Source organism: Diabrotica undecimpunctata, chromosome 2 (assembly GCF_040954645.1).
Source record: "Diabrotica undecimpunctata isolate CICGRU chromosome 2, icDiaUnde3, whole genome shotgun sequence".
NCBI classification, from domain to species: domain Eukaryota; kingdom Metazoa; phylum Arthropoda; class Insecta; order Coleoptera; family Chrysomelidae; genus Diabrotica; species Diabrotica undecimpunctata.
In genome coordinates this window covers 47,344,363-47,372,267 of record NC_092804.1, presented here as the reverse complement: position 1 = coordinate 47,372,267, position 27,905 = coordinate 47,344,363, and the positions used below count along the sequence as shown (strand labels likewise).

The 27,905-nt window shown below is 34.2% G+C and overlaps 1 protein-coding gene across 1 annotated transcript; it reads right to left on the bottom strand.

The window, feature by feature from the left end:
• Positions 1 to 27,905, bottom strand: nompB (intraflagellar transport protein 88-like protein nompB). Its single transcript, XM_072522808.1, has 13 exons — positions 27,555 to 27,905; positions 24,525 to 24,802; positions 21,481 to 21,676; positions 18,499 to 18,716; positions 16,731 to 16,962; positions 14,428 to 14,575; positions 9,853 to 10,046; positions 8,474 to 8,660; positions 7,380 to 7,639; positions 7,115 to 7,326; positions 6,869 to 7,017; positions 1,656 to 1,838; positions 1 to 179 (listed from the first exon to the last, which is right to left on the bottom strand). The coding sequence occupies exons 1-13, from the start codon at positions 27,705 to 27,707 to the stop codon at positions 58 to 60; spliced, it is 2,532 nt and encodes an 843-aa protein (XP_072378909.1). The 5' UTR covers positions 27,708 to 27,905; the 3' UTR covers positions 1 to 57.

The window sequence follows — 27,905 nt, the reverse complement described above, 5'->3', positions numbered from 1 at the left end:
AGTTTTAACTTTTATTAACATAAAACAACTATAAATTACAAATAATTAATACAACGCTCATTCGGGTAAAAGATCATCTCCTAATTCTTCGTTGCTGAAGTCATCGAAATCTAACGGTTTTCCGGCTCCAGTTCTGGGTCTCAGTGGTTGAGGGCCAAGGGGATCAGAATAACTGGCATCTGAAACATGCTTTAATTAGAAGAATTTCTGCCACTAAAAATGTAAAAAGACAGAATAATTATTGAATAATATGCATATAAATGAATTTATTGTTACTAGAACATTTTTTAACTAAAATACAACACCATTGTACACGTGTGGCATGATTTTCAAAAGTGTTGCTAATTTTATTCTATTCCGTTTTTGTGATTTGCTTTTTAGTACTATTAATATAAAAAAATTATTGAAAATGCGTTGAAACAAACAGTGTATAATAGTCATATTTATATACTTACTACAAAAAAAGTAAGGTATGGCAGATACGCTTTTTAATTTGAATGTGAAGCTAAATATCGCTGTCAGATCTGGTGTGTGCATTTTCTAATTTTATAAGTGATCCTTTTATCCGTTATGCATTTGCAGTATTTGACTATTTTTGTATTTGGCTTATTGTGTATTAAATTAATGTGTTTTTAATTATAAATCACAATAGTTAATTCTGAAGAAATTTTGAATGTGGAATAAATGCGAGAGATATAAAGATCTTGCTAATGATACGCTTTACAACCGTATAATATGAGGACATAGTATGCTGCACTTTAAGTACAATAATAATAAACACTGTAGTGTACCACCTATGTAATAGTAATAAAATATTTTTGAAGCGGTTGAACTATAGTGATTAATATGACAATGTATGGAAGTATCAGTTTGTCAAGGAAATATGTCAGTTTATGGATGAAAATATTAAAACTGACAGTTCAACATAAATTGTTGTCCTGCTTTAAGTTGTCTATATTTGGCGAAATTTTTCTATTTTGGGGAGTTTTGTTACCTCTTGATTTTTGGCGAATAGTCATGAAAAAACCAAACGTTTTCCAATATTCATTAATGTAAACAGAGCAAACTTTTGTTTAACTACACATTTAATTTGCTTCATATGAAGCAATGTAATAAAATATGTTCAATAATGCCGATTAAATGCGAGAAGGTAGATGGTGCCACAGTCATGCACAGAGGGAATACCCGCATAGAAGCACTCAGAAAGGTAAAATGAATAACAAAGATTGCTCAAGTAAAATGTATGAAGTTCTACGCTGATCGTTTACAACTACGCTTTAAAATATCATCTCTATCAGCCCACTAGAGGAATGGGCAGAGCAAACACATAACCCTTGCTGCAGAGTTACACCAGGTATATAGACGGGTCTGAAATTGCAGAAGGTTGAGTGCATAAATTTACAATAGTGGTGAAAATGTAAACATTTCTCTCACACTAGGAGATACTAATATTATTAATGTTTACATTTTCTCTTTACATCTAGTGTGCAAGAGAAATTAACATAAGGGCTTTTGAACACAAGCGGAAAATCAATATGTGCGTAAATAGTTCAGCGCCTATAGGGAATGCCAAGGAGAACTCGATAGACTGACGGAACATAAGAGTGTAATACTGTATGATGAACTATACCTATATAATATTTAATATTTATTACCTATAGCTGGTTGTGCAAATCCGGAATCAGCACTACCCCCACTATTATGTGCTTGCATTAATCTAGAGGAACGTAAATTTCTATTACCAGAGTGCGGTGGAGACTTTAGGGGACCGTTTTCAGGCACAGGACTGAATCCCGAACCTGCTCTTGAAGATAGACCACTATTTGTTCTCCTGGAACCTAAAATGTTAAAAAATATAACACTAGTATATCTAAGTAGCTCAGTATATTTTCAGAGATTTCTATTTGAAATCTTTGTAACGCAAATAGGTATATAACAGGAGATAGCCATGTTATAATTGGAATTGTGATATAGCTACGATAATCAAACTTTTTAATGATCATTTATATAAGGCAGAACAGTAAAAACGTCATTCATAATAATGAAAAAGTTAACTAACAAATACAACTCTTCATGGATTTGCGAGATAAATGGCTTAAAACTTCTAATGAAATATCTACTCAGTTCCATTGGGAGCATGGTCGCCGGCAGCGGGGTGCAAGGGGGTTCAATTTCACCCCCTGCACGAAAAGAATATATATAGCTATATATGTATAGTTATATATTTTATATTGGTTAATGGTATGTGTAGATGCAGATGAACTCCCCTGAAAAATAGATGCACCCCCATGAAAATAATCCTGGCGGCGCCCATGATTGGGCAATACGGATCTTGTGAATTTATGCAGGAATAAACAAATGATCGAGAAAACGCAATATATACACACATCGGTAGAAAACAGTTTTTGAGGACGAATAATGAGAATTTATTATCATTTTTAACGTACTCCTACAGGGTATCCTGCTGACTTATAAGATAACCGATCTTATGGTAGTACAGTGCCGGATTTAGTTCATGGACCGCCGGGGGCTAAGTCATACTATACTGCCACTCTCCAGTAGGTATAGATGCGTCTTAGGTTAACAATTCATTAAAACTATTTTAATATTATTAGGTAATTTATTACAAATATACAAAAAAGCCACAAAGACACAAACTCACATAAAGTAAATTAACATAATTATTTACAAACAAATTTTCCTGGACTTCCTACTTGCAAACAGGTCGATGATTTTATTAAAATCTAATTTTGTAAGCTGATCATTATTAATATTTAAAACAGCGAACGAATTTAATGTTTCTTCCGTCATCGTATTTCTCAAATAATTTTTGACACGTTTTAAAGTGGAAAATGATCTTTCGGCAGTTGCGTTAGTAACCATCAACGATAAGAAGATTCTTCGTGCTATTTCTACGTTTGGAAAGGTTGGAATTATATTATTTTAATGCAAAAGGTCCGTCACAAAAGTAGCACTGTGAGTTGTTGGATTTTTATACTCAACTTGGCCTAGTAGTGACATTATAAAGTGTTTTAATTGAATACACTCACTTGCTAGAGATGTATCCGTCATTCGAATAAATATTCACTAATACCGACGCTTTGTCTGAAATCACGTTATCCTCTGAAAGAGGTAGAGAAAATAAAAATGAGAAAGTGATGGCAATATCTTCATACGCTTTTCCTCTAGTTTTCAGATTATTTGCAAAATAATCAATTGTTTTATACAGCACTTGGGTTCTAATCTTATTTTGCGGTGTAAGGATATCTTCTGTATCTGCTTCGTCAAACTGTAATTTTCTTTTGCGACTTCTAATTTCTTTACTGTATTCCGTTTGTTGTGATAAGAGCTGTCCCTTTTGTTCAAATAAATTACATTTATCACGAAGAGACTCGTAAAATTGTTGTAATGAGCTATACAAAGACGAACATGTATGTAAGTCCATATTTGCGCTTTGTAAAGATTTACTTGCTAGGTCAGTTCTTTCCAGTACTTCGAACCAAATGGCAACATAAATACCAAATTCTAACGTAGCCGTCTTTTCGTGTAAATTGTTTGCTTGACAGCGAACTGGCATCTTCTCGTCGTCGTTAGAGGATAACTCTAAAAGTGCTTGCTTTATATCTTGATAGCATAAATTAAGAGCTTTTAATGTATTAAATCGTCCTGACCATCGAGTCACATTAACTCTTTTTGGAACAAATATTGTATGGCCACAATTTTTCAATAGATCAGTGAATCGTTTCCATCTGTAAGTTAAAGCTGAGAAAAAAACAAAAATTTCATCAGCAACTAAAAAAACGAAGTACTTCCATAGTGCATTCTGCTGCATGTTGCACAATCAAATTTAGGGAAATTTAGGGAATGGGCTACACATGGTACGTATTTTGCCAAACAATTACTAGATTTTATTCGGGCTTGGAGACCGCTATAAACGCCAGACATGTTATTCGCATTGTTGTACGATTGTCCCCTGCAGTCATCGATATTTACATTCAGGTTGGACAAAATTTTTACAACGCTGGCTTCCATATCTTCGTCTTTTTGGCCAGTGTTGTCTAAAAACTGTATGAACCTCTCGACAGGTGTTCCGGTGTCCGAGCAATACCTAATAATGTATGTCAGTTGATCTGTACGTATTATATCAGGCGTAGAGTCAACACTGATTGAATAATATTTGCCACAATGAATTTGTTTTACAATTTCTTCTAATATGTGGTCCGAAACCACTTGCAAAAATTCAAAACAAATCGTTTTTGATAAATAAGATACTGAACCACAGCCCTTTGAAGCATATTTTTCAATATGTTTCGCCAATATGTGGTCTCATGTTCAATCTGTTGCCGCAGAGAATCATCGATCTTTCTCATACTCAATGAATTTCTTGAAGTAAAATTCTTAAGCTGTTCTAAATGAACGACTGATCTTTCATGACTGTCACATTTTTCTTTAGCTTTTTTCCAGTCGTCAAATCCAGTAAAAAAAGAAAAAGTGTAATTTTCGCTTAAAAAGAGTCGACAATATAAGCAAAATAAAGAGCCTGTGCTTTAGGAATAAACTAACCAATCACGCCGAATTTTTTCACCATTCTTTAAAACTTTATAGAATAGTGATTTAGTGCAGTACCTGTTTTGTTTTCCTATTTTTCTTTTTGAAGATTCAAAGTCTAAAGAATTAAGATCCTGTGTTTTGAATTCTTTTAGCACTTCATCTACACAATTTCTTTGCCAGAATTTCGGATCTTGTAAATCAACTAGATTAACACCACTTTCGACTAGAATTTGACGTTCAGGAGAACTCTTTTCAGGATGTAACTCGATATCACAAAGTGGGTCTGAATTTGCTGTAGATGAATCATCTCGACGTGATAAAGATCCTGCTGCAAATTTTATTTTATTAAAAAAATAACTAAAACAGTCAACTAAACCTACCTTCTAAAACATCTGAAACTGTTGCAATTGGATCGTCTTGAAAAGAAGTGCTCGTTGGTATACTATCTTGCTGGATTTGGTAAAAAAATGCTGAATCTTGGGGGTTTTTTTAATCCTGAATTTAATTTTTGTTGTTTTTCTAACTTTTGTCGTTTCCAAAATGCACCTCCTTTCTTTCCGCTCATTTTTTAGAAACGTCACGAAAACACTTCACTAATAAAGAAGTAAAATTTGGAGACTAGTTTCGAAAATTGCGCTAACACGACTGAAGACCTGGCGGGTTGGAGCCGGACACGCTGCCGCCAGGCGCAGTGGCGCTGGCCGATTTCCTGGAAACATAAAACGTGTTTTTGTGTAATCTGCTACCGCAGGCACGGATCTTATCGGTGACGAGACGAAGTTTTATTACCATGGTATTTCAGAAAATCAACCCCATAAATTTGAAATATCCACATATAGTATTAAAACGTGATGGGAGCGACGTACCGCCTCTCAAAATTTACCGCCGGTGCTGAATGTCCCATAGCCCCCCCTTAATCAGGCACTATGGTAGTATTTACATTATTGTCAGCTTTTCCATTTTTTAGAAATATAATGAACTTTTTTATTTCAAATGTATCACTTTATATTTTGAAATCAGCAAAAAATACTGAATATTTTTCATGTAATATTTCCTATACCTAAATGCCATAATTTTGAAGTTATAGCTAAGTTTATATTATATTCGTCCAAGTTAATACCGTCCATAATACTTTAACGAAAGAATAACAGCTTTAATGTTTCAATAAACTATTAATTAAGTTTAGAAGTTTATTTAAGTTCAGTAAGAAACGTTTATTAATTTTATATTTAGGTATAGGGAATATTTCATGAAAGAATTTTTTATGGATTTTAAAAAGAAAAAATATGTATATTGAGTGATTTATTTGAAATAATAAAGCTCATTACATTTCCGGAAAGAAGAAAAATCTGGCAATAGTGTAAATACTATAAACCAAAATTTATAAAAATCGTGCAAACCGTTTCCGATTTATTTGAACCGTTCCATATACAAGACTCATTCTGTATATGTGATATAGTAAAAAAACCATTATTTTTAAGCAAATAAAAAAAATTTACTCAGCCGATCCCAATTTAGTACGTTCTCAGAACCGTTTCTTTTATTCAAATGCTGCAATGCGAGGGGGGCGGGGTTTGAGTATGCTCTTTTATGTTTCCTCGGAACATTGACGGTTTTTTATGTTTTTTGGTGAGTAGATTCGATTTTTCGGGGTATCAGGCTGAAAACCAGTTAAATAATTTGTTATTAACAATTTAACCGGTTGTAAAACAGTTAGTAATTTATCCAGCCATTATCGGAGCAGTGATATACTTCACATATCGGGCTATTATTCTGCATTGTTGAGCAATAATCCTCTTCCTCAGGAAGATGAATATAGGTGGAATCTATCCTCCAAACGCCATCATCGCACAAACGATTATAACGGTCTTTCCTCTTTCCAACGAGATTGCAGAACCTACTTGTTTCTGTCCCTTTGGGTCAAAAGTTCTCGAAGGTCTTTGTACCGTCGTTATTTCAGTCTCGTTAACGTTGTAAAACTATTCTAATCAACATAATATTAACAAGGCAAATTCTCAATAAAAATCAAGTTTTCATTGGATAACATAAAACCAATAGTACAAGAAAGATTAACGCTTAGTTTGTTATACTTTGCACGGCTATTTCTTATAGGAATCTATGTATTATCATTAATGTCTCAATAACAACTGAAATTCGTAAACACGTCCACGTGGTAGCAATATCTCTGCCCGAAAACTCATATACTGCGTTAGACATTTGGACGTGCGCACATGACACCAATTAAGATCGGTATTTTTAAATCGACTCTGCGTATAATTTCCCGCTGAGTAAAATTTCCCCATCCTTCCTTACGTACCTGGTCTACTACTGTTCACTCGTTCTCTGACTTCCTTTGATTTCTCCAGTTTCTTTAATTCCATCAGATAATCTTGTGCTTCCCGCATACCAAGATCGCCGCATAATCTTACTAAAAATCTTAGGCATTCTGAATTTTCAGGGAATTGCCTACAAAATAAATTATTAGTGCTTTTGGTACACTGAAGATGTTGCCGAGTATAAATCTACCTTAAATTAAAAACAATTATATTATTGCAGAAGTTACCTGTGAATCTCCTGATATAGCGTTAGTGCTTTATGCATATTTCCACTCCTTCTATGACAACCAGCCACCATCATATTCCATTTTGGCTCTTGGGGCTGCATAAAGGCTGCTTTTTCAAAATAGGTTAACGCCTTTTCTACAACTTGCATTTCGATATAGTAAGTTCCAAGCCAATCGATCACTGACAAATTGGCAGGATAATATCTGTAAGACTTAAAAAGTTTATTGATATTATAACACTGAGATAGTCATTTTAAATACTTACGTCAGTATGATAGTGATGAGCTTGCTGCTTATCACCTTCATGGTCATATAGTTCTCCCAGTTTTTGAAGAGCCTTAGCGTCTGTGGGTACTAAACCAAGAAGCTGTTGGTATGTATCGGCCGCTGCTTCGTTGTCTCCTATTAATTCTAACAAGTTAGCCACTTGATACACCACTGCAGGGAGAAGAGCTAAAGATCCGGAGAACCGTTGAAAGCAAGAAAGAGCTTCTACGTAATGCCCTTGACGTTTTAAACACAATCCTAAATGAAACAAATACTTAAATGTTAGGTTATATACAAAGCAGGACTATTTAACTACGTAAAAATCTTGTATATCTTTATATAATTTCATTATTATTATGCGCATATTGTTCACTGTAACTTGTTTTCTATGTATTGACAATGGTTTTTAGTGGGATCGTCTATCTGATCTTTCAATAGCCTAGTTGATCTACTAGCTACTCGTTTTTCCACAATGAATACATGGGTAAATCTTTCCTCCTTAAATTTTGCTCTCCTTCACCCTAACGGTTCTTCAATTGGCTATAACTGATACGATATAATACGATAATACGAGATAATACGATAGTCTGTCGTCCTATCTATATATCCAAGAAGTTAATAATATCGACTGTTATATTCTGGTTCTCTAGAGTCAAAACACATTCCGGTAGGGATCAATGAATGGACGTTAACGGAACCATTAGACCCTTTTTCTCATCTCACTGCTCATTCATTAGCTGAGTCGATTTCACTGGTGACCTTCAATACAAAGTTTCAGGCCCTTTGGAGTTTATACTGCATACATTATGAAATATATGTCTGGCAAGCGTGTGATTCAAACCAACAAACTAATAATCTACATACTTCGAAGTGTACTTGCAAGCCCATTGTTACATCTAGTGGACAGTTCATCATTAATAAACATCAAATGGTTTCAATATTTAAGTTAAAATTGAAATATGAAATGCAACATAACCTTTTTACATGGCAGATCTTTAAACTTTCGTTATTGTGATCACCCAAGTCGGATAATTCTGCTATGGCACAAGAAATTTGATCAATATTATTTACTATAAAGGAAAAATAAAATACCTAAATTAAAAATAGCTTCAAAAAACGTAGGATCACAGGCCAGAGCTTTTTGGAAACAGTTGATAGCTTCTCCTACGTTACCTTTGGCCATTAAACATGCGCCGTAATTTACAAACCCTTCGGCACTTTTGGCGTTTTGTTTTTCGACGACTTCTGCGTATCTAAGAGCAGTGTCATATTCTCCTTGCTAAAAAAATATCTATTGTATAAGGAGGTCATAAATAATGGGTATTATTTTACTTGTCGATTCTATAGCAGAAAATAAAATTGATTAATTAAATTGAGTAATGAGGAAGACATCTTCTATGTACCATACTATCTCTCGAGTAATGTGGTTTGAACGATTTTATAACTCGGAAAAATTCATATGTTCTTTTTCTTCCATAGTTTTTAAATCAGTTTATGCGCCATCTGCATTTACAGGCTGATAAGAGTTCCTGGTGTTCATCATCAACAGTTATGTTGTACAGTGTCGGTGACAACACTGCTCCCTATGCTACTTCAGCCTACGGAATTCCGACTTCTGATAGGACTTGCCCTATCCAAACTTTAAAATATCCGGTTTGCTAAGTACGAGGAAATCAGTTTAGCTATAGCAATACTGTATCCATAATTCTTCATTTTGTATCAGTTCTTTATATTATATTCAGTCAAAAGCTTTGCTTATATTCAGGAAAGTTGCTTGTCATTGTGGTTGGCTGCTATGTACTCAGTTTATCTGAGTACCTGATGCTTGCTCGAGTGTCAGCTCTGAATCCAAATTGTGCGGAAGGTCGTCGATTACTCCTAGTCGTATTGTTTTTCTTTGTAGTCTTGCGAAAATTATTTTTTCTATTTTGGTGACTGCTGGAAGTAAGTTTTGGATCAGTTCGCTGAACTCTTTTGGGGATGTGGGTGTTGGTACTGTCTTCTGGTTTTTGAGCGTTTTATTGCAGGTTTCTTCTACTTCTTAGACAATAATTCAGTTTTCTTAGACAATTAATATCATTCAGTTGGTGGTAATTTAGGGTGTACTCTCTTTCGGGAGTTTCCATCACATTTGCTTTGTCGTCTATATTGTAGATTATACCGTTGTCTCTTTGAAATGGAGAAATTGGTTTCTTGTCACTCCTTAGGATCTTTTGGAGTTTTAATGGGTTTAAAATTTTAGGCCTTGTTGTTCTATTTGAGATCAGAGTATAGAGGGCTACGTACTCTGGTTGAGATCATAACTCGAACTTGTTTAAGCGTTACGCGAAGTAGTGAATATATTTACCTGTGTTTTGTAAACGGTTAAACAAAAAAGTAATATTTTCTGCTATAGAATAAGTAAAATAATAAATTTTTTATGAATATCCCTTTATATAGGCACTGGTTAAACAAAATGTAACACTTCTTACCAAGTAATATATAAAACTGAGGTTAACAGAAGCATTTATAGCTATTACAGAATCTTTTTCAAACGCTTTTAACGTCTCAATAGCTTCAGCCAGTTGTTTTTGTTTTAAGAACATCACAGCTTTGTTAATTTCAAGGTCTAGAGCTAGACGAGCATATTCCGAGATCTTTATGGCTGATACACACCAGTCATATCCTAAAAGAAAATAAATTAAGCACGTTCATATGGTACAAAATATTTCTCACAAATTGTACAATAAATATTTATCTTTGCGATGGTTTCAAACGAATGAACATGTGGGAGCGTAGTTCGAAGAATTAACCACATATGTGAATACTAGTATTCCATGAAGGGAAAAATTATGTTACAAAATAAAACAAACAATAATTTGGTATAAAAAATATGAATAGACAATATGAAGAGACTCATCATTCAAGGGAAGGTATAAGGCCGAAGACTACAAGGAAAATCTCCAACAAGATGAATTGACCAGATCACAGAAAATTGCAAAAGACCTACTCACGTAATAGAAATTTCTAGAGACAGAAGTCTATGGAGACGGACCATACACATCCCTTCAGCGCGGCTCAGGAGAGAGAGAGAGAGAGAGAGAGAGAGAGAGAGAGAGAGAGAGAGAGAGAGAGAGAGAGAGAGAGAGAGAGAGAGAGAGAGAGAGAGAGAGAGAGAGAGAGAGAGAGAGAGAGAGAGAGAGAGAGAGAGAGAGAGAGAGAGAGAGAGAGAGAGAGAGAGAGAGAGAGAGAGAGCGCGATAAAGAAGAAATGTTCAAATAAGAAAGAATCTTCAAATTGAATGGCTGAGCAAAGTATTTATGTCAATATATATATACATCGGTTTAGAACGTCTTTCGACGTTGTCCGATACCTACACACCATCTCTTCCTATCTTCGCAGTAGTTTGTTGTTAAATTTCTTTCGCTCATGGACTTGTTTACGCCGTGTTGCCATTCTAATCTGGCTCTTCCTCTTTTCCGTCGACCTATCGGTTGCCATTCTTCTACTTTTTTGGGGAGTCTTGTTGCTGGCATCCGTTGAACATGCCCATACCACCTTAATTGTTTCTTCTCTATATCTTGAGTTATATTTCCTTCTATTCCCATACGTTGTTTTATTACATCATTTCTGATTCAGTCTCGTCTGGAAATACCTAAAGATCTTCTCATTGCATCCATCTCTACTGCTTCTATTCGCTTTTTGTTCTTTTCACTAATTCTCCATGTTTCAGTGCCATAAAGAAGAGTAGTTTTAATCATGGTCTCATATATATTAAATTTTCTTCCTTTCGTTATCTCTTTACTCCACAGTATACCATTGAGACATCCTAAGACTTTCTTTGCTTGAGTGATTTGTTTTTCTATTTCCCGTGTATCAGTTCCTGTATTGTCAAAGGCAACACCCAAGTAGTCATAGCTCTGACAGCAGGAAATATGTTGTCCGTTTTCGAGGTCTATGTTATCTGACTCGTTTACAATACAAAGATATTTGGTTTTTGTTGTATTGATATTCATTCCCCAGTCGTTATATTCTTCTATCAGTTTTCTAAGCATGTACTGCATGTCTTCCCTATCGGTCGCTAGCACTACCTGGTCATCAGCAAACTGGAGTGTATAAATACATTCATTGCTAAGCTCTATACCCATCCTATGCACCTTTCTTTTCCATCTTTCCAATGCCAATTTATGTCAATATATGCTATTCAATTTATGCAACATATAAATAGTAAATTTATGCATACATGTCACTCATGATTATTACGTTATATGTCGAATAAAGAAAAACGAAATTAACTAAATTCACTAGTAATTCCGATTTAAATTTTGTGTTAAAGTTAGTTAAATAAATCTAGAGTTTTTTTAATTAGTTATATGATTGAGAATGAGTTGCAATTACAAAATTAAAACACATCACATATTAAAAAGCGTTTAGCGGGAGTCATCTTTTCCATTCAAATCCATTCTTTGAATGTGTTCATTCCAATTTTTTCTGTACTAGTTTATTCTCTCATATAGGACCACCATCCACATATTCGATAGGCTAGATGCTTTTAATATGCCAGCTGCCTCAAAAAAGCCAGAATTCCTCAAAGTCGGCACTCCCAAATACAAGAACTTCCCCCGAGAAGTAAGTCAGTTTCACATTATTGTCCGACCGTAGACATAGTTTGAAAAACCAGTCATGTAGCACAAGTGTTTTTGACTATCAAATTCGTGTGGAGAAACCTAAAGAGAAGACGAAGAGCATAAATAAGTCATCAAAGGAAGGACACTATCCGTTTTCAGAAGAAGCTGAAGCAACCATCCGTTTTTTTTTCATATTTGTTAATTATGTTTTGTTTTCTATCTTTAATACATTTCAGAAACTACCTCAGAGTTTCCAAAGTGAGGAGGATGTCGTTAGACTCGGTTAGTCGCTGTTTAATGAACACCCCGTCTGCATCATCTTCATCTTACATTCTCGCTCTTATTGATCAGTTGACTTGGAAAACCTACAAGCTCTACAAACAAGGGCAAAATCCAGTGTACAAAGATAAGTGGATTCCAAGTAAATCCCTCTCCGGCGCTCATAGAGTCTCCTATGACTATATAAGCCCCCCCTGCTCACTTTGAATTTAAATTGCAGTTCCTTCTCTAATCTTCTATTTTATTTTACCTCAAGAACAAAAGTTTGCCATAACCAGATCATTATACGACAAAGCGACTGATGTGGTACACAAAGTGTACCGAATTTTTTTTCGGCCATTTGTCGTCGAAGTGGATAGGTTACGTCTTTAATCTGACTTTCAGTTAGTTGCGACGTTATTTAGTACAGTAGACTACTTGGAAATGAAGATATCCTCGCAGTATGCGATCATCAACACTTTTTATGTATATGCAGTAGTATGAGAAAAATTTCAATACAAGATACGTGAAATAAGGCGCTCGTTTATTATATTTACTACTGGACTCTCTTAGCGTAATCTTCGCTCGTTTGTTACGTGTCTAATGAGAAGCACACAATTTCAAAATCTCCTAGGCATTCCACAGTTAAATTTGACCACAGTTGATGTTTCTACATATGAGTCAATAAACTATTAGAAGTAGTTCCTACATAAGTATAAAATAAAAAAAATTGGTTGATTCTTTTCTAAAAAGTTATTCTTTTATTTTGTAATCTGATTGAATAACTGAGCACAAGAGGGTAGGTAAATAGTGGTGACCGCTGACCTCTGTAATAAAAGAGGATTCAGGCTAAGTGATGCTTAGCACTGTCACCACTGTAATATCCCCTGTGTTTAAAGGAGATTTAGCTGTCCGAGCGAATTTGAGGCATACTGGTCCACTAGTTCGAATAGGTCGTGTTTTCGCTTTCGCGGATTTACAAGAGGGTAGGAAAAAAAAACCAGGATAGGAGCTGAAGAATACTCCGATGCAGGCCCTGTAAAGAGTCAGAGGTTATGGGCTTGCGTTAGAAGCCGGGAAGATATACAAAGCAAAAATGTGTTCTCTTCTTGTCTCTATCTAACGGTAAAAAAAAAAACAAGCCACTTCCAACTTACTATGTATTTAACAAATCGTAAATTTACAACTACTACACAAGATGTACAAGAAAGCTAGTAGTGGTTATCAAAGTTTGCGAAGGGAGACGAGAAGAGATTTTACTAAGGGAGTTTAAAAAAACGGACAACCTACTATTAATTATTGTTTCTCTCAAATGGTTAGTATATATTGTTCGTTACCTTAGCGTACTTAGGCCTTAGCTAACGAATACGCCTTGTAGTCCAAACTGGAACTCAGGAACAGTCTGGATGAACGCTGGAATTCACTGTAAGTTATGGCGGTACTGAGCGAGACGAAAATTCGTATTTTCGATTCTCTACCTTCCGTCGGACACGATATCACGATAATTGAGCTGAACACACCGTAACGCTGGCCGAGTAACATCCTAGGTCGCCCCGCCGCGCTGACTGACTATCTTTCCGCCGACTTTCTTGTTTTTATGTCTCCCAACGCGTACCCTGAGTTTTTCTACGTTTTCGCTGATTATCCATCTACTCCATGTGTTAAAGTGGATCGCGCCATGTGAAACTTCTTACTCAGCTCAATTCTTATCACTGTTTAACAATCCGTACCTTGTATTATTTTCCAACGAAGGTCTAAAATGTCGTAATTTTTTAAACATTCAGGCTTGTGTCAAAACTAGGTCAAATTGTTATTCTTTGTTTAATTTGAAATGTATACATTAAACTGTGTCGAATTTATTCTTATTAATTTGGAGTATGAAAAGATTATTTAATTAATTTTAATTATTCTTTTCTAGGCTAACTACCCGTTATTTTGTTTCTTTTATTTTCTTGCTATGTTGACTTGTTACATACCGGCTAACTGATTAATGATTGCGTTTGGGGGGTGGAGTTGTTTCCCTTGGGTATGTGGCTGATACATTACAATTTAATACAAATAATATACTCTGTTACTTTGAATATAGTAATGTACTTAAGCCCATGTTTTACGAGAATATTATCCTTTTTTACTTCAAAAATGACTGACTAAAACAACTTACATTGCTGCAGTTAAAATTACCTTTTCCAAATGTCTCTTCTATAAAAGGAGCTATTAGCTTGGCTGCTGTTAGTATGCAGTATTCAGCTTCTCTACGTTTCTGTGTTTCATATCTGTGAAGATCATCATCTTGAATGGCTAAAGCGATCAAAGCATCTTCTGGCGAATCCTAAAATCACAAAAATTTTACTGTACATAGATTTTAATATATTATTTGTTTATGTTTTATATGAGATCAAAAAGACCTGTTTCTCTGTTTTATCGAAGAAAAAGCGTTTGATGTAGTAAAATATTCAGAACTCATAGAAACCCTAACATAACATGGTACAGACCATAACCATAAAAACCTGTATTGGTATCAAATAATGTCGATCAAAATAGATGGCCGGCTGAAAACAGAAATGTCAATAAAAGGAGTTCATCAAGGCTGTGTACTTTCTCCACTATTATTATATATTTATCCCAAAAAGATCTTTCAAAATGACCTCGAAAATAATTAGAGAAGAAATAGAAATCAACGGACACTATATAAACAACTTAAGATACCCAGGTAACATCGTCATTACTGCAGACAGTGCTGAGTGCTTGCAACGACTTGTGAATGTCATAACTAGGAAGATACTTTATCTCTGAGAATAATACAAATAAAACAAAAGTAATGGATATAACACGTACACCAAATACCGACATTAATATTCGTATCTATAAAAAACAGAACTCATACAAAGATTTCAGTATCTTAGTTATATACGAAATACGAGCTCGTAAAGAGTATGCTAGCTCCACTTTTCAAAGAATGAAGAAATTCTTAATAAACTCTACCTTATCATTGGATATCGACACCTATTTGTAAAGATCTTCATTTGGACTCATGGACTCTTGGAATTACAAGTATGAAGCGGATAATAGCCTTTTAGATCTGCGTTTTTCGAAGGTAGCTGATGATCTCTGGGACAGAGCACCTAACCAACAATGAGGTGCTGAGAAGGATAGGACCTGAGATATAACTGCTAAATATTGTACAATTAAAAAAAAAACTAGTTATTTAGCACATATTAAGAGAAGCGAAAAATACAACTTCCTACGGCTCTTAATAGAGGGGAAAACGGAAGGAAAAAGAGGCCAGGAAGAAGAAAATGCTCGTGGCTGAAGAATGTAAAAGACTGACCAGGCATTAACATCTATTCATTATTAAAAACAGCTCAAGATAGAGAGAAATTTGCTGTAATTATTGCCGACCTTTAGTAATGGAGAAGGCTCCTTAAAAAGAGATAAAACGTAGTGTATTACATTTTGTGATATTTAATAAAAAAGTGAACCTCGAGCTTTACATCAAAAAAGAAATTATCAAAATATACAATCCTCCTCCTCATTCTCCTTGGACCCTTGTCAGGGCGTGTTGACACTCTAAATATTATTAGCTTGCTGTTGTCTTCATTGGCTGCGATCCTGTGCCTTAGGGACGGCTTCATGTAGGGATTTTCTCACCAGAGTCTTCATTTGGCCTGCCCATCGTGTTGGAAATCTTCCTCTTGGTCTTCGGCGTTCTACCTTTCCTTCAACTACCAATAGTTGAATGGTCCGCGTTCTTCTAGCTATGTGGCCAAAGTATATTAGGTATGATCGGTTTCTTATTTTAATAGCCTGTCTTTTATATGAAGCAGAATTGACAGGTTGGTTCTATGTTCTGAATAAGACACGCGTAGAATTCTTCTATAGAGCGACATTTCGAAGGCTTCGATCTTATTCCTATCGATTTTTTTGAGAGTCCATATTTCAGCTGCGTATTTAGCAATGTAAAAAATAAGAGCATTGGCCAACCTGAGCTTAGTATTTCTTGTTATTATTCGGTCTTTCCATATCTTAATCAGTTTAGCTGTTGCTGTTCGGGCCATTGCTAGTCTATGCTTGATTTCGGAGGAGCAATTGACATTGTTGGTTATCAGGGAGCCCAAGTATACAAATCTGTCTACCACTTTGAAATTCGCCACTTGGTGTATGTGCGGTAGATTATGATTATTATTTGCTCTGTCTACGATCATTATTTTATTCCGGTTTTCCATTATGTTTTTCCGGTATTAATCTGAAGTCCGAATTCTTTGCTTATCCGGCTTAGCCGTTCAGTGATGGTTTTAATTTCGACTTCCATTCGCTGCTAGTATAAGTGTGTTATCTGCGTATCACACGCTGCTGATTTTTCTGCTTCCTGTAGTGATTCCTCCATCCCATTCGTCTAGTACTCTTCTCATTATACAATATAAATAATATTCCCATTATACAATAAAAAATATACAATAAATAATATCAAATTCAAAAAATTTTACCTGCTCTAGATTATACTTGTCCTCATCTTCAATATTTAAGGGTACAGAGAGCAAAAGTGAAAAAGAAGAACGCATTCTTTCTTTGTCTTCTAAAGCTCTGGAACATACTACCAGATGTAAACCTGCTTTGTGGCATGCTTGCTCACTCATTATGTATTCCAAACTGCCAATAGCTTCCTCCCATTGCCCCATTCTAATAAAAACCATCGCGATGTTGTGCATAATTCGAATCCTAATAGATAAAATACAAAGATGAAATTTATTTGTTGCATAAATAAATGCTTTTTGCAATTTTGAAATATAAACAAAAACTAATTTTTCTTTACTTAATTTAATGCGGAACATGACACTTAAAATAGAGATTCATGTAAAGACAGCGTAAATAGAGCAATAATATGCCTGAACGAATCATTGATAATTGAAATTTTTAAGTGCAATGCCATTTTAAACGCGTAAAATCAATTACGATTTAGCCTCGATGACCGCTTTCTCACTTACCCGCAGCCCTACCTCTTGTCAAATTTTTTATGGACGGACTACTTTTAATCGATATTTTAAAAAACTTGGTGGTCTGTAAATAATGTAAATTTGTACCCAATTAGATCTTTTTTTTTTAAAGCGTGCTTTCGAAGCACTTTTAATATCCGTGTTTACATCGATCAACAATTGATGAAGTTATTTAAGTTGTTTAAAAGCCTGAAATTTAAATATATTTTTTTTAAATTCCCTAGGCTCATCTACTCGTCGGATTTTAATTTTTAAAAATGGGCTTGAGAGTTGAATGTTCTTCTATATGTAAAAAAGTCAAGTATCTAGAAGTTTTAGTTTTTAACCTGCATAATTTGGAAAATCATTCATTTTTTTTAACTTGCAATTTTTCAATAACTATTAAATCGATTTTAATAAAATTTTGTGAAAAAGTTTTATTTCTCAAAATATGAAGGTCTTATGTTTGATTTTAGCATAGGAAATAAATAACTGTTTTTTTTTGTTTTTTAGTATTTTTTCAATTAGGTATTAAAATAATTACAAAAATGTTCTAAAAACAATTAATTGTTCTTGAGATATATACCAGAAAAGAAAAATATAGAGTTTTTTGCCTTTTTCCAAATTTTGTTTAATAAAAAGTTAACCCCTAATTTTACAACTCACGCATAGTGAAATTATCATTTATAGTGATATTTTGCAGCGATGTATGCAAAAAAACGGCGTTTATATGCTTCACAGTCAAAAATGCTTATTTTAAACAGATACCGCCTGGATTTACCAAAATAAATTCCGTTCCTTTGAATATACTGTTACGATAAATAATGACGTGTCATATGACTCAAAACTGTAAACATATTTATTGCTAATATCTTCTCTGTTCTAGTTATTTCGGCGCTCAGTTGAAAAACCAGTTTCAGCCGTCGACCGACTTCTAGTAAATTCGCCGAAAGACCAGTCCTTGAGGGACGTTATCGTCTATTCGATGGGATCCCGTTCTAACGGAGAAGGTCATCGATTCTTCTAGATAACGGCATTTTATATATAAATGGGACATTTTATTTAAGGAGAACAGTTAATTTTTGAAGATCGCGCCGCGTTTTTTAAAATGTAACGCCCGTATTGTTCGTGTAAGATAAATTAGTAATAAAGACTTTAATAAATTTGTGTGTTATAAATAGAACCTTTAATAAATAAATAAAAAGAATAAATTAGAAGATTAATAAAAACATAACAATACTAATGTATTTAAACGCATACTTTCGATTTTATAATACTCTACCTAAGATGTTTTTGGGTAGACGGTACTTGATCTAAAGCCATACGAAACATTTTCACTGCCAATTGATACTGTCCCTGTTTAAAATAAATATTACCCATGTTGACCTTCAGTCTATAAGCATTTGCAAACATTCGATTTTTTGTTATCATCTGGTACGTGTTTATGGCTTCAGTATACAGTTCATTAGCGGCATACTGGATGGCTAATGTAAATAGAACCTGAAAATAAAACATAACCTATAAAAGAACTTATTTATTCCTAGTCATAGACATATAATACAAATAGACTGATTGCTGCAATACACTCGCGTTCCCACAGTGCGACAGAGAAAACTGACGCAAATCAGTCCCTGCATCTCTTTCTAATTTGCCAAGTTTATCGACCACGTGACCCAAGTGACCAATAAGACGGCCACGTGGTCTATAAATCCTGCCAATTAGAAAGAGATGCAGGGGCTGCTTTGCGTCAGTTTTCTCTGTTGCACTGGGGGAACGGGCTGGTATTGCAACGATCAGTCTATCTTGTGTTATATGTCTATGTTCCTAATAAACTATTTAACCTAAAAAATCTAATACATTTAAGGTATACAGTGTGTCCGTAAAGTATGGAATAAATTCGATATTTCCTAAATGATTAGCCTTTTTAAAAAAATCTAAAACACGTCGATTTTTAAATTTATTGTTCTAAATTTTACAATAAAATTTCATTATACAAGGTGATACACATTACAGTGATGACGTCATCAGCTCTTTTTTTAAATGTAACAACCTGTATTTCAGGACATTTTTAGATCGATAAAAATGAGCTAATTTAAAAAAAGTATAATACTAATAAAAATAATTAATACTAATTATTTTTAGTAACGTTCAATAACAATTATGTAGCACAAAAATTGTATTAATTTGTGAATGTTCTGTATTTTTGCTTAGAATTAATTTTAAGTAGAAATGAATTTGAGTGTAAAGCAAAGAATTGAAATACTCATGTTGATTGGGTGTGGAGATAAATCGCGAAATCAGATGGAAGTGTGTAATTTATTTAATGATAAATATCCAGAAATACCCACCACGCAGTCAACATTAAGTAAGATTAAAAAGAAATTTCGAGAAACTGGTACGGTTGAAAATGCACGCAAATCAGGTCGTCCCTCTGTAAATTATGTTACAACATTAGATGTTCTACTTGCTTTTGAAGAAGATGCGCACACTTCTGTTCGTAAGGTTAGTAGTGATCTCGATGTTTGCAAAACAATGGTACACAAAGTAGGTAAAAGTAAGTAAAGTAAGTAAAATGCACAGTTGTACAGGAATTTAACGAGGATGATCCAGATAAAAGAATACAATTTTGCGAAATAATGATGGATAACAGCCACCGAAACCCTCTCTTGGTTCAAAATATTATTTTTTCTGATGAGGCTACATTCAAATTAAATGGCGAGGTCAACCGTCCGAATTGTGGATACTGGGCAAAAGAAAACTCCAACTGGATGCGGGAACATCATACACAATTCCCGCAAAAGGTAAACGTATGGACTGGCATTGTAAGAAATAAAATCATTGGACCCTACTATTTCGAAGGTAATTTAAACGGGCCAGCATACCTTCAGTTTTTAAGTGGCTATCTCGTACCTACTTTAGTTAATTTATTCCCCAGTACAATTAATCTTGGAGGTTTTGATAAAAGTTTATGGTTTCCACAGGATGGTGCGCTTCCGCATTATGCTTTAGATGTTCGAAGGCACTTAAACGAAATTTTTGGCCAGCGAGGTCGCCAGACCTCAATCCTCTGGATTATTTTATGTGGGGTCATTTAAAGAATGTTGTTTATAAAACGAAACCTGCAAATATTGGAGACTTAAAAACAAGAATTCGTAAAGAAATAAACAATATTTCTCAAGAAAGCATAAACAAGATTCTACAAGAATTTGTACAATGTTTGGGTTACTGTCAAATACAACAAAGGTTACAATTCGAACATTTAAGATTAAGTCTTGTATTAATTACTTCAAGTTATTTATTATAATTTATTTATAATTTATTAATATTATAAATCAATAAAACTTAATTTTCTAAGCGCATATCTTTCAAATTTTATTCGTTAGACCCCAGTATTACACTTTTTTGGAATCAGCTCATTTTTATCGATCTAAAAATGTCCTAAAATACAGGGTGTTAGATTTAAAAAAGAGCCGATGACGTCATCACTGTAATGCGTATCACCTTGTATAATGAAATTTTATTGTAAAATGTAGAACATTAAATTTAAAAATGGACGTGTTTTAGATTTTTTTAAAAAGGCTTTTCATTTAGGGAATATCGAATTAATTCCATACTTTACGGACACACTGTATATAAATTGGAAAAAGTAGTTGATAGGTGACAAAGAAAACAAAGAAGATTATATTTCCTTACGTACTTCTATGTAACCGTTTTATGGATTATCAAATACACGCCGATAAACTTTATTAAATGACTACTATAAGAGATTCTAGCTGTATAACATAAGAAAATAGTAAAAAAAGATACAGTCTGAACTATGTACTTTCTTAAAACCAGTACAATATTTAGTTTGGTATGGAGGATTAGGCTAAGGAATTTGAAATGATGTTGGAGAATTGTTAGAACTAGTAGTAGATAGTAGTAGATATGGTGATCGCTAATACATTACTTTGAACTAGAGAAAGTTAACCTATTACATATAAAGTGAACAAAATCAGTCTCAAATAAACTATTTGATGATAAGAAAATAAGATATACGTAAACGTAAGGATTAATAGATGAAAACATGTGTGAATAAAGTAACAAACGCTCAAACAGTATTCATTGATCTGAAAAAAGCATGTGCTAGGTTTTACAGAGAGGGTGGGTTCTCAATAAGAAAGGAATCCTGTAATAAGAATGTAAAGATTGTGTTAGGTTTTTTAGGATATATGCTAATTTACCCAAGGACATAACTATCAAAATTTTCAAAATATATACGTACTGCATAAGTGAGATCTATATTATGATGATCTCCTAAACCAGATTGTTCCTGGAGTCGTATCAAATTCCTCTCTTTGTTTGAAGCTTCTTTTGCCTTGGTAAGGGCTTGTCTGAAGTCTCCTTCACTTTGAGCGATACACGCTTGCTCAACGAGCTGCATTATTTTGTATTCTTGCTGTCGAATTCTTTCTTCTGGCCTAAAATTATATCTAATTTATTTTAAAAATTATAAAAGCACAGAAGCTTTAAAATTGCTGTTAACGCTACACGCTTAAGATTAAACAAGAAGTACTAAAAATCCAGGAAGGTAATTACAAACGTAAGGAGCAGAAAACTTTCGATTTACTATCAATAGGTAAATATTATATTTCAGAATATGTAATAAAATACTGTAAGTAGATAGCGATTCGAATTAAAAAAATAGAGAACTAAAATGCGAAGTAAAACTTCCGAAAGATGTCCGCATTAGTACAATTAAACCTAAAGCTAAGATTAATACTATTACAAGAATTAATATTAAACTCACCTAGCTTCTGGGTTGAACCGCGTCGATTATCATTAGGCCGAACTTTCGACATCCTCTCTGATGTACTCTTCAAGACTTTCGAGGATTCAATCTCCCGAACCCCCAGACAATACTACACTGATCATTAATCAATGCAATACTGCTACTGGGAACAGCGGACGGTTCATTTATACCGTCGATGGTGACGTGCTTTGGGTGAATGTTGACGTAAGGGTTGGCGTGGGGGCTGGCGCGGGGTTGGCGCGAACATTTCTGACGGCGGGATTTTGATTGGAAAGGAGAGCGGATGATATCAAACATCAGGGGAGAGACAAGGAAACAAGGAGAAACATCATCTTCAAAGATTAAAAATAATCCACCTCCTGGTCTCGACTTAATATCTTCTTTATTTTTAAAGAAATGTTCTGATGCTTTAGCTTACCCACTATATGTGATTATGTCCTTATCATTCACCACACATATTTTGTCTCCTATATGGAAAACCGCATTTGTAACACCGATTTTTAAAAAAAGGGAACAAATTGAATCCTATTAACTTTCGTCCTATCAGCTTAACACCTATAATATCTAAGATAATGGAATCTATTATTGCCGAGACAATTTCTGATTTTCTGCAAAATGAACTGGTTATACTAGAACAGCAGCATGGTTTTGTCAAAGGACGTTCTACAATGACAAATCTTCTCTGGTGTGTCAATGAATGGCCAAGAGCATTAGACAGAAAGCCCCGGTAGACATTATTTACCTCGATTTTGCTAAAGCTTTTGATTGAGTTTCAAAACGAAGACTATTACATAAATTGGAACACCTTGGTATCCGGGGTCAATTACTGAGATGGATCGACGCGTAATTAACAGATAGAAAGTTTTGTGTTAGAGTTAGGGACTCTTTCTCAGTTGAGAGAACGGTTTTAAGTGGGGTAATGCAAGCATCAGTTTTGGACCCACTTTTATTCATATCATACTCAAGTGATCTATAATTTCACATTAAATGCAGCAAAAACCTTTCTATGCAGATAACACGAAGCTATTTTCCGATCCCTCCGTAAATTTCCAGTTACTACAAGATGACCTTGATTGCATATCGGAATGGTGCTCTACTTGGATTGTGTGTCATTTATGAGATCAGTTCATCTGTATAAACTGTACATTCGTCCAGTTCTGGAATATTGCGGAACTGTTTGGTGTCCGGTATTAGTGCGCGATCGTAATATTCTCGAAAAACGTACAGCGGCAGTGCACTAGGATGTCTTTTGGTGGGTCAAGACCTACGTATACAGAAAGACTGAATATGGCCAATCTCACTACATTTGAACAACGTCGACTTCGAGGCGATTTAATTATTCCGTTTCGGATAGTAAAATACAACTTTGGAAATGTGGGGGATATGTTTATACTAGACAATGACAATCGTCTTCGTGGCCACAAACTTAAGTTTAAAAAGGAAAATTTTTTAACAACAGACAATTTTTTCTCTGTTATCGAGTGTTCTCGATATGGAATAGCCTTCCGGCTGAGATCATAGATGCTCAATCTGTCAATGTTTTCAAAAATACACTGGATGACCATTTGCTCTATAGTTGAACATTTAATTTGTACTAAACACTTGCTATTACCTATGTTTTTGTATATTTATTTAGTTAGTTAGTGCTTAATATGTAACTATTGTAATGTAACCATTTATTTGCACACTATATAACATTGTATTCACATGGGCATATGATTTTTACGACCCCTGCTCAAATTTATTGTAAAATAAAATAAATAAAATATTTTCTTATTGAGATGTCTCCATTTCTAAGGTAACCGGATGCTATCATTTCTTTGTCACCCTTTTATTGAGATAATTTGGTCTTTTTTCAATATCTATGGTTTCAAAGTTAATTCTTTGTTTATAGATGCGGATCAGGGCTATGGTTGATGCAATTGAAGCGGAATTGCGAACAGAAATAAAATGTTCATAAGTCCTATTTTGGATTCTAAGATTTGTTTGGCCTACATAAAATCGGGCAGTCTGCATAAGGAATTTCATAAGCTTCGTATTGTTCATTTGGAATGTTGTCGTTGATTGGTGGGACCAGCGATGAAAATTTTTACCCCCAACAAAACCCAACCTCCGCGCCTACCCCACGCCAACCACCAACCAAACAACGTCACCATCGACAGTATAAATCAACTATCTGCTGTTCCCAGTAACAGTAATATATTGATTAGTGATCAGTGTAGTAGTGTCTAGGGGCTTGGGATCTTGAGACCTCGGAAGCCCCGAAGAAGACAAGAGAGAGGATATCGAAAGCTCGGTGCAGTGATAATCGACGCGGTTCAATTAGGAAGCCCGTTGAGATGTGGAGAGCTAGTAGGATGCTTCAAATCTTTTAGATTAATTGGAAATATGTAAAAAGCACTCATTCAAAATTTTCAGATAATGATTTTGTCAAGTTTTTCTATAAAACGTCTAATTGGAACTTCCAAAGAATCACTTTGTATATACGAGGAACATATATTGACCTAATTACTTACGAATCATCCTTTTGCAATTCCAAAGGCGGGGTTGGAACCGAAGCAGCTTGGTTCAGAGGGTCGAAAGGTTTTCCGTGGGACGTGTATCCAGCTCCTCTTACTGCTGTCATCGGTCTGTTTATAGTATCGATGCCAGTGCCAGGCCTGAATCCAGCCGTACCAGGCTTAAAACCGGTGCCAGGTTTGCCAAATACATTTGATTTAAATCCGGTACCTGATCTATAGCCCGTACCTGGCTTGTAAGGCGTTTTTGGGACTGCACTCGGTTGGCGATGAAACTTAAAAAATAAATTTATGGAAAGATAAAACGGTACACATTTTTGTTTATACATTATATTTAAGAACATATCCATTTAGATTAACGTCGTTGGTGCCTGGTCCCAAGTCCAGGATGAGAAAGGAGGAGGCTTTAGTAAGGGACCAACTATTCTTGTAAAAAAAAAATAACCAGTTATGAAAACGAAACAAGGAAGAATCTTTTAAGACGACAAACCCGGTTTAATTTATTTACGGCAACTATAGACATAATATGTACTATTTTATTCGTATTTTTAGTTGAAGAATAGATTAAATTATTTCAAATGTACTAAATTATTAATCTCTAAAAATTTAAATTACAGTTCTGTCGTAGCTTGTCACAAATTTCTCAATTCGAGTCTATGTTTCCGTCTAAAACATGGCGTTCGCTTGCTGACGAACTTCAAAGGCGGCATCTGAGAGTGGGCATTCTGATTTTTATTTATTCTGTGGTAGTATGTTGTCAACAATAATTGTCACGCATCATTTGAGTATGAATAATTAACAACGGTCAGTTTTATTACCAGTAAAACATAATAATGACACGGGGAAAACCTACTGATCCAAAAGTTCGAGAAATTATTACTCATCAGTACCATAAAGGGAAAACAATGCGTGAAATTTCTAGTGAATTAACTGTAACGACAACTACTGTGTTTAATATAATTAAGAAATATGGTAAAACTGCCAAAAGCTGTTTCTCAAAGGAGTGTAAGGCATTTAATTGGAATATGTAAGTCGGGAAGAAGAAATACACTACGAGAAGTAACTGCTAGGTGGAATAGAAAAAAAGTGGTCTTAGTTTTTATAAGGTTCTTCTTTGCGATATAAATTTTCTATTTTTGATTTATTGTTGACGAAAACCATTGTTGACAAAAACTCAAAAAAGAAATGTTAAATTTGGGCTAAATCAAATCTTTCGTGGATCGGGATAACTGGGACAATGTTTTCTATAGCGACGAAAGCAAATTTGATGTCTGTCTGGGAGATTATCGAAATCGTGTGATTCGGGAAAAAACAAAAGCATTCCATAAGGATTGTCTCAAAAGGACAGTAAAGTTTCCACAGGGTATAATGGTGTGGAGTTGTATGTCGACCAAAGGGTTATGAACTTTGCATTTTATTGAAGGCATAGTATACACAGCCAAATATCAAGATACTATTACGATAAATATTATGGCGCATAGAACTGTAAATATATTATTTCTAATTCTTTTCTATTCTAGTACTTTCGGCGCTCAGTTGAAAGACCTGTTTGCCAACCTGAATTCTGATGAGTCACCCACGATTAGAAATTTCCAGAAGCAGGCCAAATAAAACCAGCATGAGTGACCTTTTCGGCTCTTCGATGGGGAATCGCCGCGATTCTCGAATAACGGCATTTTATATTTAAAGAGGAATTTTGTTGTAAACAGTTAGTTAGTTTTTGAACATGAATTCGAGTTTGAGTCCGAAAATATAATAATTGTACGCGGAAATAAATATAAATAAATATTGTGAAATAAATTAGTAATAAAGACTTTAATAAATTTGTAAGTGTTATAAATAGAACCTTTGATAATAAATAAAGACAATAAATTAGATTAATAAAAATATAACAATATGTTTAAATATTTGTTTCTACCAAGTGCAGCAAAGTTATATCCATCCGAAGATTTTATCTTTCAGCAGGACGGAGCCTCGTTCCATACGGCTGAATATACCAAAAAATGGATGGGAGAACATTGACATTAAAGTTTTGTCACATCCTTCTAGCAGCCCGGATCTTAATCCAATAGAATACTTTGGCATAAAAAGAAACAACGCCTAAGAAATAACCCCCGGCGTACTTTGCCACAACTACGTGCTAAATTGCAAGAAATATGGGATAGTTTCATCCCTGAATTCATTGAAGGCCTAGTTGATACAATGCCTAATAGAGTTTAGGCTGTTATTTAAGATGAGGGCGACGTTACGCCTTATTCATTTTTATTTTGATTTGTTAAAAATCTCTTGTTTCAAAATTTGGTTGTCAGCATTTTTTTGGCTATCAAACCATTAAATAGTAATCAACATAAAATAAATAATTAAACTGTAAAAATAATTCCATACATTATGAAAATGTTGTTAATTTCATATTTACAATTAAAAAAAAGGTCAATAAAAGAATTTTGGTGCAAAATAACTGCTTGTTCCAACATATATGTAGTTGTTAGGGATCGTAATACTTCAGAATCAGCTGAGAATCACCAAATTATTGTTCATCATTGGACAAAAGATGGATTGATTGTTTTAAAAAAGATATGATAAAGCTGGTAATTAGAAGATTGTGAACACTAGCTAAATATTGAATTGCACGAATTCAGATAGTTTGCCAGGACCTGCCCATCATGGGTTGTCTAGCTCCGTACTAAGTGAGAGCTTATAAGATTATGATGATGATAATATACACATTTTGTTTTCAAATAGTTCAATTTTCGAGCATGTTAACAAATGTTTGTAATTTTCTGTGATATATTTTCAACTTAGTATATTATGTGATTCATACAATAAAATATAAACGGTTTGAATCTTATAATTGAATACAAACTTTTAGAAACTTTTTTTATAATCAAAATCAAAAATATATAAATACTTATAAGAGACAAAAATAAGTGAATTTACCAATGAATGCAGGGTATCAAAATATTTGTGATAAGTAAAAACATAAAATATTACAAAAATAAGTTGAAAAGTAATGATATATTTTATTACCTCTGTGGCTGATGCCAAATGCATAACCGGTTTAGGCGTTGATAATCGAGACATATCTGGTATTCTAATTTTGTTACCATCATCTTTCAGATTTGACACATCCACTGAACTTTCAGGTCGAAATACAGGTGTTTCCACAAGTGCAGCTGCCATATTTTAGAAATTTATTCAAAAATCCTTAAAACAGATTGGATATGACTACATTCTTTGTTAACTGTATGAATACAAATATCGGCTTTAAAAACTAATATAATCAATGTTTTAACATTATTTTAGTAAATTTTGGTCAATTATGATAATTATTTGGTGATATTTTTAATATTTTATCACGTAATGAATTGGACTGCAAGA

Excerpts from the sequence above, each read along its gene's own strand:
- nompB (XM_072522808.1), bottom strand. The coding sequence starts at position 27,707 with ATGGCAGCTGCACTTGTGGAAACACCTGTATTTCGACCTGAAAGTTCA. Across the intron at positions 18,717-21,480 it reads ATATAGATCTCACTTATGCA|GTTCTATTTACATTAGCCAT; the intron begins GTACGTATATAT and ends TTTTATTTTCAG. Across the intron at positions 16,963-18,498 it reads TCTACCCAAAAACATCTTAG|GATTCGAATTATGCACAACA; the intron begins GTAGAGTATTAT and ends TTTATCTATTAG.